Genomic DNA, 14,099 nt, shown 5'->3' with positions numbered 1-14,099 from the left:
AAACGCAATTTTACGACAGTTTTTCCCCCTTTGTTAATGTTGAGTTGAGTAACGGCTTTTCCAGTCAGCTGTTATTGGATGGTGGATGTGCTCTGTGGGAACACAGGTTTCACATTTGTCAAAAAACCCAACCGTTTCATATGGAAAGGAGCTATTAATTACTTTGAAAAATCAGCTGTAATTTTATCAACGAAAGTTGAGGTAAATTGGCAAAGCCTTGCAAAACGCTGAAAATTTGTGCGTGTGCGGGTGGAGCAGTGAAACTCGTGTGAAAATCATCGCCAAGGAAAAGGCGGATAAATAAAGAAGAAAAACGCCTGCGTCGAAAATTTTTAGTAATGGTCTAGAGAGGGGCCTGTGCCCCAAAAATCGAAAAATAGTTACCCTCGATGGACCGCGATTTCTTAAGAATTCACGTGCGGTAGATTCTCGGCGGAAAAGTTGCGTGTTTTGCTATAAAAACAAAGTAGCATTTTCGAGGAGTTTGAGATTTTTTGCTGTAAAAACATATCCGGGGGTGTCACAGAACCGGGGACGGATTTGGGGACATAAACATAACTCACATAAACTCGAGACATTTTCTTCTTTCGGAAAATTTACCGAAAAACGACCAGGGCTGGATGCGTAAACTAAATATAGAATATTGAATATTTTTCAAAGGGTGCATGTTTTTTATTAGTTTCTCAATAACTACAACTTTTTTTAACAAAGAATTTTTTTTTCGTGCTGACGAAATTTTGGCGTTCGTTAATAATCCAGCAAGAACCGCACGACCAGAGAAACGCGACACGAATTTTCATTTCGTAAATTTCAAATGTTTCAATGTTTGAGCTAGCCAGTGTTGCCACATGATGCTTTCCCCTAAAAAATCCAGTGAACTCTTAGACGAAACTCATACTTCTTTGTGAAACTCTATCCATTTTCATTCTCTTACGCTCGCTCTGCCTCTCTCGCACTTCACGTTGTTTCGTTACGTTTGATTACGCTGTTTCGTTACGTTTTGATTGCACTTCACGTTTTGATTGCACTTCACGTTGTTTCGTTACGTTTTGATTGCACTTCACGTTTTGATTACGTTGTTTCCTTACGTTTTGATTGCACTTCACGTTTTGATTACGTTGTTTCCTTACGTTTTGATTCCAATTTTGCAACTATTGCTGGCAAACAATGGTACTATCGGTTGTGAGGAGCTGCCACTATCGATGTACGTCAAAATAGCGTCGACGAGTTAGCAACGAAAGTGGAACGGTGGAATATAGAACACTGGAGCCATTTTTGGGAATAATTCCACTGTTTTGTCAATTAATTTATAGCCTCTTCCCATAGAGTCCATCTGTGTGAAACGGTTGGGATTTTTGACAAATATTAAACTCGTGTTCCCTCAAAGCTCCATCCACCATCCCATCCAATAACAGCTCACTTGAGGAGCAGTTGCTTAACTCAACATTAACGAAAGTGGATTTTAACTCGTCAAAACTGGCGTAAAATTGCGTTCTCCTAATCTTATTGAAGAATAATACCATAATAATTACACAATAAAATACGATAGTGGTTTAAAACATTTCTGAGCTTTTACAACATATTCTATAACGCCTATGCATACATATTGCTGCCTGGGAGAACCTGCCGTATACCACACTCCGCTCTTCCTACGTCTCTGCCTATTATGCAAATGAGACCCACAGATTTCGAGAAATTCAAGTCGTTTTTATAGTGGCTTTTCCCACGCGGTCACCTTGTCCAGCCAGCGAGACTGCGAGTATAGCCAAAAAATTTATAAATAGGGCAATTATATCGAACTAGCAACTTTTTAGCGACCATTTCGAAGAAACAATTTTTTTTAGAATATTCTCAATGTGATATGTATGCACCCCCTAATTCCAAAGTAACGGGGATTGTTTTCAACAGTATGAAAACTTCACAATCGTATCCAAAAACATTATTATATTTCTCCAAACTCAATAAAATGTTAATTTCTACCAAAGCACTTGCTCGATTTAAAGAAGGGCAAGTCCAAGTAGGGGGTGCATACATATAACGTTGAGAAGTTTCTATAAAAAATAGTTGAATGGGTACTCCATAAACTGTTGAATTGCTGAATTTTGGTCATCTGTTAATCAACTGTTTCATACAAAGTGAACTTTCAGAAATTTCAGCAATTCAACAGCCTCGAGGTTGTTGAAAGTTTTGTTGAATCGTTGAACATCACCGTGTATTAAAAGTCATGGCAACTCTGTAACATTTTAGTATCACCAGTACGCATTATGTATTTCAAAATCAACATAAAAAAGTATATTTGTGGTTCTTTTTACCTTAGTAAGAATTTTAGGCAGTAACTAGCAATAAAAAATCAAATTGTACATGCTTTAAGTTCCGAGAAACTTTTCAACAAATAACAGCTGTTTGAAAATTCAACAGGAATCATTTTGGGTCGTTCCCTTAATTGCTGAAATTTTCTGTTGAATTTTCAACAATTTAGGGAAATACCCTGAATATATCGATATAATGACCCCATAAAGTATATATATTTTTGATCTAGCCATGTCCGTCTGTGTGTCCGTTTCTACGCAAACTAGTCTCAGAGTTTTGAAAGCCATCGGGACGAAACATTCCCGAAAGTCTTTTTTCTATTGCAGGTAGTACATAAGTCGAAACTGACCGTATCGGACAACTATATCTTAAAGCTCCCATAGGAAGGATCGAAAAAACAGTTAAAAATTCTATCTTCGTTGTTTTTTTCCAATATTATTTTTTTAATATTTCTGAATTTTGAATTAATATTTAAAAAAATCGGATCATTATATCGTATAGCTGCCATAAGAACGGTCTGAAAATAAAATGGAAATTAATAGGAAAAAAATTATATCTTTGTTGATTTTTATTACATTCTCTTCTTCTCTGGGATATAGCTTTTCTTTAACATATCAAAGTTTCGAATTAAATTTAACAAAATTCGGACGTTTATATCTTATATCTTATAACTCCCATAGGAAGGATCAAAAAATTAATGTCAAATAATACGAAAGCAGTTAAAATTTGGATTGTTTTAATATATAAGCAAGTAATTCTAAATTTAATGTTTTTGTAAGTTAATAGGAATGATCTTTCTCTTTCTTTTTTTGCTTTCTATATATTTGAACTTTTTTAAACGGTATTTTTTAACGGTTTTCCCACTTCTTTCGATTTTTACAAGCTGTTTTTTCACTTTTTTCGATTTTTACTAGCAGTGCTCATTGGTATTTTAAACGGAATTTTTAATATTAAAACGGTGTTTTTGTTGGGTGTCTTTGCTAACTATCGTATAATAAAGAGCATAACATTTTTGTGGAGGACGTTTATAAACGATAACATTTTTGTGGAAATATATTTCGACTGTTTTCGGTATACATATCGTTAGCGAGGACACCCACCTAACATTTGCGTATGACCGTTTGTTTCCTCGGCAAAATACCACCCACCTAACATTTGCGTATGACCGTTTGTTCCTCGGCAAAACACTTTTTTATATTATAATATTATAATATTCATATTCCGCCAGTTATTCACATTAATTTGTTTTCCGCGAAGAACTTTGCCATTTCTGACAGGGTAATTCCCAGCCCGGTCAATTTCTCATTTCTCTGCGCTAAGCCACGGCTAACGACCGAGTTGTTCACAAGTGTTGATAGTGCATATGTATACATAAAATTGTGAAACAGCACAAGTTGAACACAAAAGAGTTTCAAACTAGGCTGAAAAATAGATTGTAGACCCTGCCAGCGATCATAATGATCGCATCTGAGATATCCGGGCTCTGTTTTGCGAAAATTTGCGAGTTGCAAGCTCACGCATATGTGCGGTAGTGTGCGTGCGGTCTGTATTTGATGTACATATGCCCCAGCTCCACTGGATGTGTTCGCCAGAAAACCCAAACAGCCAAGACGATGGCTTTTCTCACCATCCCGAGCGCTTAGACACGGGCGCGTTCTGAGCAAGTTCGATTTGGAAGGAGAAACCCAATTGTTTTTGTAGCCCCGACTACAATGCTCTCGACAACAATGCCCCGCAGTCCAGCCCAAACACAGTCACAGTCACAGCCGAACGCCGATGCCCCAACAAGTGCATCTGGGTCGAATTCTGGAGTAGGGATCGGCAATGGGGTCGCCGGCACCAGCAGGAGCTCTCCGAAGACCCTCAAAAACGAGCCCTTTTCCACTCTGTCTCCGGGTAAGCCTTGTTTCTTATCTTCCATTCGCGAAGTCCCCTACTAATTGGCTGTGCTTCTAGATCAAATGAAAGTAATGCCAGACGAAGGTACAGAGAAAAACGGACTATCAAGTGGTGATAAGGGCGTCGCCGCTTCGACCAGTGGTAACGGAGGAGGAAGCGGAGGAGGTGGAAGCATACCAGCCGAGGGACAATCATCTTCCTTGATCGCTACCGTGGGCACACCGGTACTGAGGCAGAACTCCTCGAGCAGCGTCAACTCGTGTCTGGTCGCCTCCCCGAACAACACCAGTGAACACTCCAATAGCAGCAGTGTGTCTGCTACAGTGGGCCTTTCTCAAATGGTTGACAGTGACGAGCAGGGCAAGAAAAAAAAGACCAGTGCGAAGGACGAGGATGTCGGTAAGAAAGTGTTACTTATTGCTTATACATACACTCGGACCGGCTCTGTCTATAATTTTTGCCTTCTTATTCCAAACTGAAATATGAAATATTATTTCAATCCTCGTGTGGTAACTTTCTTAAAAATCAAATTTTTGAAAATTAAGACGAGTGTGGTCGATAGAGGGGCGTGGCACCTTGATAAAACAAACTTGCCCAAGAACCCCAAGAATCTGCGTGGTTAGACCCAACTTTCAAGCTATTGTAGTTTCCGAGATCTCAGCGTTCATACGGACGGACAGAAGGACACGGATGGGCCGACTCGGCTAGTAATCCTGATCAAAAGTATATATATGGGCACTTCCACCAAAAAGTCCACCAAGCCAAAAACCTTGAAACTGGAATAAAACATATTTCCACATGATTTTGCCGCCTTATTAGTTTCTAATTACTTGGATCCTGAGCTAAACTAAAAATTTGGAGTATAGTTTGATTATTTTTATGACAAATCCCATCAATATACGCAAAAGTTAGTTTTTGGCTAATTTTTTGTTATTTTTGGACCTGTCTTCTGTTGGTAATTTAACCTACAGGAATGCTAATATATACCATTTTTTTGTACTGAATGCTTTATTTACTTGTTAAACTATTAAGTTAAAAGCAAAACATCCAGCAATTGAGGGATAGAGGTAAAAAAATCTGAAATAAAAAACTGAATAAAAAAAACGGCAATCAATTTTTGAGCAAAACCAAGACCATTTCACAGCGACATGTTTGAACAACATTCTAAAAAAATCGCATTCAAATATTCCATCAGAATTCGCTAATTTCTTACCCAAAATCCACTTTTATTTTTGTCCCGAACGAATACTGCAGTTTTTAACCGATATCTTAAAAAATAAAAGTGGTACAAAATAAAGATTTTTACAGAAAATAGAGCTTGGAAAGAGTGAAAAGAAAAGCCCATTATTAAAATTAAAATCTATTTTTTCCAATATTTTTTCAATTTGAAAGGTGTGCAAATGTCCCGAGCGACAATATGGAAATGCCCATATACACACTCATAACCTCATTTACTTCACTTAACCTGTATTTTTTGGGATATTAAAAGCATAGAAATTAGCGCCGAGCCTGTAAGATAATTAAGATTTTCCACACATTTATGCCCCATATCTCAACAGAAAAAGGATGTAATAAAGCAAAAGGCACAGCTCCTGGCACTGGGTGCGGGACAGGGTCTACTTCCGGTCTAGCCATCGGCATTGCAATTAAGGAAGAACCATCAGACGTTTTGAGCAACTTAGTAAATATGAAAAAAGAAGAAAGAGAAAATCACTCTCCAAACATGTCCCCTGTCGGATTTGGCTCCATTGGTAATGCACAGGACTCCTCCGCCACGCCGGGTAAGTCAAATAAATTAAAAATGTTGTCCTCATTGATTTGAGACACACCTAACAGCCATTTGAAACCATTTTTTCAAACCGTCACACAGTGGGGCGAAAGAGCCAAAAGTCTGCCTTAAATCAGCGGAGCCCTATAGCGATTATCTTTTGATGAGGTATTGTTAAAGGCAATTAAATAAAAGCATCATCTTTGTGAAAATTTTTTGTTGTAGGAAAAAAAATGTTTTTTCTAAGAAAACAAATATAAAACGAGGAGCTATGGGAGCTATAGGATATAGACGTCCGATCGGCCCGCGCTTTTTCCCTGATCAAGGCATGCAGTTTTTGCAACTTATATCCGATTGTTCCTATGGGAGCTATAGGATATAGACGTCCGATCGGGTCGATTTTCAAACTTGATCTGCGTACACATGTTTTAAACAGACATACAGACATGTATTGAAACAGACATACAGACGGACAGACGAACAGACGTACACACGGTCATACAGACATGGCTATATCGACTCCCCTATAGATCCTGATCAAGAATATATATACTTTATGGGGTCGGAAGCGTCTCCTTCACTGCGTTACAAACTTCTGACCAATATTATAATACCTTCTGCAAGGGTATACAAATATGCGACAAGTTTAAAACCGATTGGTTGAGCCGTTTAGAAATGCTGGGGGGGTTTAATTTTTTTTCTTGTAGATTAACATCTTAAGAGTATACAAAAAAAGTTTTAAGTCAATCGGAAAAAAACTTTAGAAGTTATGCTAAAACTAGTACCCTAACCTCTAAGACTTTAAGTACGTAAGTGCATCTTTAAGTGCGTTTTTCTCGAAACCATGTTTCGAAAGTCCGTGTTCATCGTCATTTCTAAACGGCTGAACCAATCGTTTTCAAATTTGACGCACAAATTTTCTGCATAAAAAAACCCGCCCCTGGAAAGCGGTTTTTTTTAATCTTTAAATATTTTATTTTGAAGCCGAAAGTTAAATTTTTTAGGTGAAAAACGTATTTTTGACTTTGGAAAAAATTCTTAAAAATAAAAAATGAATAAAAGGGCTTCCCAGGAGCGGGTTTTTTTAATTCTTAAGCGAAATGTAAAAACAAAATAGAAATCCGATTATTTTTAACGGAGGTACAGTGAACACCGCAAAGCGCCTTTTTTTTAACAGTGTTCTAGCCATATTAGCCGATAGTATCGGCTATAAAAATTAGTGGATGTTATTTAAATGAAACTTAATAATATACAAAAGGTTTGAATTAAATCCATCCAACCACTTTTTATAGAAAAAATCGCAAAGTTCGTCGATTTTTTTGTGCCAAAGAAAAATATTCAAAAAAATAGATTTTTTTTGTAAGACGCTACACTTTCCTTTAAACATTTTTAAAATTTTCGGAGATTTTAAGTTTTTAAATGTTTTCAATGCCAGCTGTGTTGATTACATTTCAAAATTATTAAACATACCATGAAAGAAAGAAATCAACTTATTATTTAATTTAATTTTTATTTATCCTTATGCATGTGTTAATAATGCTTATTCTTTCTCATTCATTTAGTAAAAATGGAAAGAACAACCGATAGTGTCCCTGAAAAGAAGCCTTCTTCCTTGGTAATAAGTAATGACGAAATGGGTATGGAAAGCGTTAGCTGCAATCCGTTGAACTCAGATATTATCAGTGAATCCTTAAGTAACCCGCCTATTTCGAGCATATTAGCGATTGGCATGAACGCGTCTCAAGTAAGTGGAGTTGGACCAGGAACGGGAATTGGAGCTGGAGCTGGTGTGGGTAGCCTCTTGACGGGAAACGGCAATGTGCCATCTTCGGGTGGAAGCAATTGCTTGGATTACATGCAACAGCAGAACCACATATTCGTGTTTTCAACTCAACTGGCTAACAAAGGGGCTGAATCGGTTTTGAGCGGTCAATTCCAAACCATTATTGCGTACCACTGCACCCAGCCAGCCACAAAAAACTTTCTCGAAGACTTCTTTATGAAAAACCCTTTGAAGATGAACAAGCTGCAGCGCCACAATGCCTTGGGAATGCCATGGATAGGCATGGGACCCGGAGGACCGACTGCGTCCAATCCTGTATCAAAGATAACTCAACATCAGCCGCATTCAAAGCCTGCCAGCCTCTTGAAAAACCAGTTCACTCAAAATGAAAACAGCAAACGTGGTACTGTGAACGTGCCGAACAACACTTTTGTCGACCAGGCCGATTCCCTAGCCAATGATAATGAACTGATGTGCTGGGAAAGCGGACCCGGAAACAGCGGTGCCAGTGGTCCTGGGCAAAACTCACGAAACAATCTCGACGGTATCAGTGCTTCCAGCGAGTCCCAGGCAATAAAGATACTTGAAGCAGCTGGCGTTGATCTGGGGCAGGTCACAAAGGGAAGCGACTCGAGTCTGACGCACGAAAACAACATTGTTTCGCTGCAAGGAGTCAAGGTTCCAGACGAAAACCTTACACCGCAACAGCGTCAGCACCGTGAGGAGCAGCTGGCAAAACTGAAGAAAATGAATCAGTTTCTTTTTCCGGAAAACGAAAGTTCAGTGGGAGCAAATGTGAGCTCACAAATGCCGAAAATCCCAGGCGACCTAATGATGGGCATGCCGGGCGGCGGGGGATCTATAATAAATCCGCAAATGCGGCAAATGCATATGCCAGGGAACGTAAAACCGGAGCTCTTAGCAGGAAATAACTCTGGTCTCCCAGAGGAGGTAATGCTGCCCGGCGATGTTATATCGGATATCAATGCTGTAATGGGCTGCAATAGCAGTCAGAAAAGCAGCCTGCAGTGCGGATCTGGAGTAGGACCTGGTGCTGGACCTGGAACCTCTGCAGGCGCGATAAACTCCAGTATGCACTGCTCAAGCTCTGCCGCTCCGAATGGCAGTATGATGGGGAGCTCAGCGGATATGCTGGCGTCTTTCGGTAACACAAGCTGCAATGCTAATGTCATCGGATCTGTACCAGATATGTCTAAGGAGCTTTCAAGTCAAGATGGCCTTTCCCATTCGCACCAAGGAGGAGTGGCTCAAATGGAGTGGTCGAAGATCCAGCAGCAATTCTTCGAGGAGCGCTTAAAGGGGGGTAAGGCCAGACAAGCGACCGGTCCTGTCGTCCCACCACAGCAGAATGCCTCTGGAACAGGTGGCAATGCGTCCAGTAGTCAAGTGCGTTCTCTGCAGGGACCACCGCCTCCCTACCATTCCACCCAGCGATCTGCATCAGTGCCCATAGCCACTCAGTCGCCCAATCCTTCGAGTCCCAATAACCTGTCCCTGCCTTCACCGCGCACCACTGGCGCAGTCATGGGTTTGCCAACAAACTCGCCCAGCATGGATGGCGTAGCTTCGTTGTCTGGATCAGCTCCCCCGGCTATTACGACGGCGTCACAAGGAGGAACGACGGCAGGGCTCTCAGCGAACAAAAATTGTTTTCAGACGGACATCCCATCTCCGTCAAACCAAAATCGGAATCGAAATAGCGGAGCATCAGGAGTACTCACTCATAATTTAAACAGTAACCCAAGCACTCCGCTGTCCCATCTCTCCCCAAAGGAATTGGAACCTTTTGGACAGCCTTCTGCTGGTAACGTACAACTTAATGTTTTTGTAAATAAAATTTAGTTCCGTTATTCTATCTAATAAGTAAAAATCGTACCAGTTAAAATTCTGTTTGTCCTCGTAAACGTTGAGATCTCGATAACAATTAAGTTGCAATCGAGGATTCTTGCGCAGCGCTAGTTTGTTTAGAGTGCTGTGTCCACTCTAAAGCCCACAAATCGCAGAAGTCATCGGCGCCCACAGTTTTAAAGCTACAATTAACAATTTAACTGCATTGCAGTTGTTTCGTTTCATACTTATCGATTCACCAAAATGAACAAAAGGCAACGTTCATCTAGAATCATTATACCCTTGCAGAGGGTATTATGATTTCAGTCAGAAGTTTGCAACGCAGTGAAGGAGACATTTCCGACCCCATAAAGTATATATATTCTTGATCAGCATCACAAGACGAGTCGATCTAGCCATGTCCGTCTGTCCGTCTGTCCGTCCGTCTGTCCGTCCGTCTGTCCGTCCGTTTCTACGCAAACTAGTCTCTCAGTTTTAAAGCTATCGGGATGAAACTTTCGTAAAAGTCGTATTTTTATTGCAGGTAGTATATATGTCGGAACCAACCGGATCGGACAACTATATCTTATAGCTCCCATAGGAAGGATAAAAAAAAAAACGTAAAAAAATTCAAGCTCCGGTGTTTTTTGAAATTTTACCTTCTACTCTTGGGAATATTTTTTTTTATATGTTTCTGAATTTCGGTTTTTTTATTTTTTAAATCGGATCACTATATCATATAGCTGCCATAGGAACGGTCGAAAAATTAAATGGAAATTAATGGGGAAAAAATTATATATTTGTTGGTTTTTATTACATTTCCTTCTACTCTGGGATATGACTATTTTGAAATATTTCCGAATTTCGATTTTAATTTTTAAAAGATCGAACTACTATATCATATAGTTGTGATAGAAACGATCGAAAAATTAATGTGAAATAATAAGAAATTTAACATTTTTGCGATTTGTAAATTAATAGAATGATCTGCAAGGGTATATAAGCTTCGGCTTGCCGAAGCTAGCTTCCTTTCTTGTTTATATTGAAATTAGTTAACAGCGTAACGAGTATCTGTTTGTTGTTGGATAGTGCATTTTACTTCTCTAACTTGGTTCCACCGCAAATGTTGCAATTTTCAACTACTTTTCGGGGAAAGTAAAAATAAAAAACAACGAGATTTACCGTTCAAAAATGGCAGCTTCAGAAAATTATAACGTTAATTTAACTGTTTAGATAAAAGAGTTGAACAAAATGAAATTTTAGTAAATTATTTAAAGTGCTTTAATGTCCAGGCTTTTGGGACCTTATCAAAAAATATCTGACCGGATATATACAAAATTGTATAATCTTTAGAGATGATATATTTAATGAATCGGTAATACTTACAGGTGATAACATTAAAAGTAGACGACCCAGCCCACAGGGTCAACGGTCGCCAGGAAATGGTCTAGAGGCAAATATAGAAGCTAGATTTGCTGCCTCCAGTCCTGGTGTGATTTTTAATCCCCACCCGCATATGCAAAGCAATCCTAATTCAGCGTTGAATGCCTATAAAATAGGCACTCCCAACATGCAGATGGAGGTAATAAGATTTGTAGTTTTGTTAAAAATTTTTTTTTAATCGACCTTCGGTTTCAGCGTCAGGCTCCAGCCCAAGGAGGTTCCGTACAGTTTACTCGGCGTTCCGACAATATCCCGCTTAATCCCAACAGCGGTAATCGCCCGCCACCAAACAAGATGACACAGAACTTCGATCCCATTTCTTCTCTGGCGCAGATGTCCCAGCAACTAACAAGCTGCGTATCCAGTATGGGTAGTCCAGCCGGCACTGGTGGGATGACTATGATGGGCGGCTCGGGACCTGCAGACATGAATATTGAACATGCTATGATTTCGGGACTAGATGGACCGGGAATGGATGCCATCAACCAGAATAACTGTCATCCAATGAATGTCATGAACTCCATGGGTCAGCGAATGATGAATCCCAAAATGTGCGTTCCAGGCGGTCCGAATGGTCCGAATGGCCCGCCAGGCTTTAACCCGAATTCTCCCAATGGCGTGTTAAGGGAGAGTCCCCTGGGACCTGGTCCAGTTCCTGGCACTGGGCCAGCCAACTCTCCAAACTTCCAAGGTGTTTTGCCGCCTGGTGCTAGGATGATGGGCCGAATGCCAGTGAATTTTGGTTCGAACTTTAATCCTAATATACAGGTGAAGGCGAGTACCCCGAACACCATACAGTACATGCCAGTGAGACCGCAGAACCCCAATAACAACAACAACAATGGAGGCAGCAATGTTCGAATGCCACCAAGTCTGGAGTTCCTGCAGCGGTACGCCAATCCGCAAATGGCTTCTGTTGGCAACGGTTCCCCGATCTGTCCACCGTCTGGTGGCGACAGTGTTCCTGGAATGCCGGGAATGCCGGGAATGATGGTAGGATCTGGGTCAGGACCAATGCTAATGAACTCTCCCGGCGAGCAGCACCAGAACAAGATCGCAAACAACCCTGGAGCAGGCAACGGCATTAACTTCTTCCAGAACTGCAATCAAATGGGCATGATGGACGAAGAAGGCTTAGCCGGCCATGACGTGGCCATGAATATTGGTCAGCCGTCCATGATACGGGGCATGCGTCCGCATGGCATGCGACCACATGCAATGGGTCCACGCATGCAGGCTTCAGTAAACAGGCAGATTCAGTTTTCACATGGGTCGGATGGTCTGGACTGCGTCGGGGATCCTACAGCCTTCTTCAACAACGCTACCTGCAACAGCGCCGGCCCACCCATGTTTGCAGCATCGCAACAGTCCAATCAGCCCAAGCCTCAACACCTAAAGAACATGCCCGGCGGAATGTGTCAAAATCAAACCGGATTAGGAGTTGGCCCTGCGGTGGGCCAAGGACAGATCCAGATGCAGGGTCAAGGCCAAGGGCAGGGGCAGGGTCAGTCATTAATTGGGCCCAGCAATAATAATTTAATGTCTGCTGCCGGAAGTGTTGGTCCCACGAACGGCATCAACTTCGTTGGTCCCTCCTCCAACGACCTGAAGTATGCACAGCAATATCACAGTTTCCAGCAGCAACTGTATGCAACCAACACCAGAAGTCAGCAACAACAGCAGATGCACCAGCAGCAGCAGGGCAACATGATAACGATGCCGCCCAACTTGTCACCAAATCCAGCGTTCTTTGTGAACAAATGAACACTTTTAGTTCTGCTGCCCTCGCCATGTATTGTTTACTAGTCTCCAAGATAAGACATCAATCTCTAAATAAGATTTTCACTATGCTTATTACCGTAGATGTTTTTGCAAAGGAGAAAATAAACACTTGTAAAAGCAAATGAGAACGTTAGAAACAAGATATATCATTTGCAGCAATTAGACGAGTCACATATGAGATAAATATAGCATCCCATTCGTATGGGCAGGTTTGGATCTGTATTTGGGTGCATATTTGAACATGATAGGTCACCGCTTCCCGAATATGTATAAAAAATAAACATCGAAATTTTAGTTATTTGCAGCTATTTTTCTGTTATTAATTAATATGTACGCTGCTCTCTGTGTTAAATGCAATTAAGGAAATATACATATGTAAAACGCTATTAATATATATTACTCTCAACTTTATTGTAATCGATGTTAAGAGAACTGTAAATTCTTCCATTAAAAAGATAATGAAAACAAGGTACATTTGTTTAATCCTTTTTGACTGTTTAAAAGAACTAATCAACCGACTATTAATTATGGACTATTGTGGTTGAGCTTCCTCGAATGATAAAACAATTTTAGGCTGGGTCGATAGAATACTCGTGGAACACGCAGTATTCATTAAAGGTGTGCAATGTGACACTGGTCAACGGTCCAAAAGGCACATGGTGTGGATATTAAAACGTATAAGGATACAAATTTAGCATTATGCCATCTAGACAACTGAGACAAAGCGGATTAAGCAAAAAAAATGAGTCAAATCGGATAACTTTTAGCGAAATAGTTAAATACAACACAACTGTGCCAAGATTTTTGTTCGGGCAGAATCAGCTCATTTTTTAGTTTTTGAGTTTTAAAAAATGAATCTTAAGAGTTATAAAAATGAAACCAAATTATTTTAACAGTAAAGTGTGGCCTCTATATAAACACATTTTGTTTATTTTTTTCATGCATATATTACATATTACATGTTTGTTATATATCTATTAGGCGGAGAAAATGGAACCTAAAGTCCAAGATGCAAAGTGTGTCAAGAATTAAGTTCATCACTGTATGTTAGAAACATAAATCACACATGTCATTTGTGTTATTTAAACGACTTGTTATTAACACGACGTGTTTTATACACAGCGTGTTTTTAACACAATGAGTTTTTGACATTAAAGTGCCAGAATTATATGTTGAACTAAAAAATTCACGTCTTTCTAGAGTATAATAATACATATATGCTTTGAAATGGTTAAAACTAACATATAAGATAACATAAAATGTAAT

The 14,099-nt window shown here is 40.0% G+C and overlaps 1 protein-coding gene across 1 annotated transcript; it reads left to right on the top strand.

Annotated features, from left to right (window-relative positions):
* Positions 1-3,457: 3,457 nt before the first annotated feature.
* On the top strand, positions 3,458-13,301 carry lgs (BCL9 domain-containing protein legless). Its single transcript, XM_044395344.2, has 6 exons — positions 3,458-4,206; positions 4,267-4,608; positions 5,769-5,990; positions 7,540-9,585; positions 10,997-11,190; positions 11,247-13,301. Exons 1-6 carry the CDS (start codon positions 4,023-4,025, stop codon positions 12,813-12,815), a joined length of 4,557 nt encoding a protein of 1,518 aa, XP_044251279.1. The 5' UTR covers positions 3,458-4,022; the 3' UTR covers positions 12,816-13,301.
* Positions 13,302-14,099: the final 798 nt, after the last annotated feature.

This window comes from Drosophila takahashii, chromosome 4 (genome assembly GCF_030179915.1).
Source record: "Drosophila takahashii strain IR98-3 E-12201 chromosome 4, DtakHiC1v2, whole genome shotgun sequence".
In the NCBI taxonomy this organism is placed as follows: domain Eukaryota; kingdom Metazoa; phylum Arthropoda; class Insecta; order Diptera; family Drosophilidae; genus Drosophila; species Drosophila takahashii.
Note: the sequence above shows the minus strand (reverse complement) of the source record. Positions and strands in the feature narration are given on the sequence as shown.

Bases quoted from the DNA above. Each gene is read 5' to 3' on its own strand.
- lgs (XM_044395344.2), top strand. From the start codon at position 4,023: ATGCTCTCGACAACAATGCCCCGCAGTCCAGCCCAAACACAGTCACAG. The intron at 4,207-4,266 runs GTAAGCCTTGTT...CTGTGCTTCTAG, and splicing joins CTTTTCCACTCTGTCTCCGG to ATCAAATGAAAGTAATGCCA. The intron at 11,191-11,246 runs GTAATAAGATTT...CTTCGGTTTCAG, and splicing joins CTCCCAACATGCAGATGGAG to CGTCAGGCTCCAGCCCAAGG.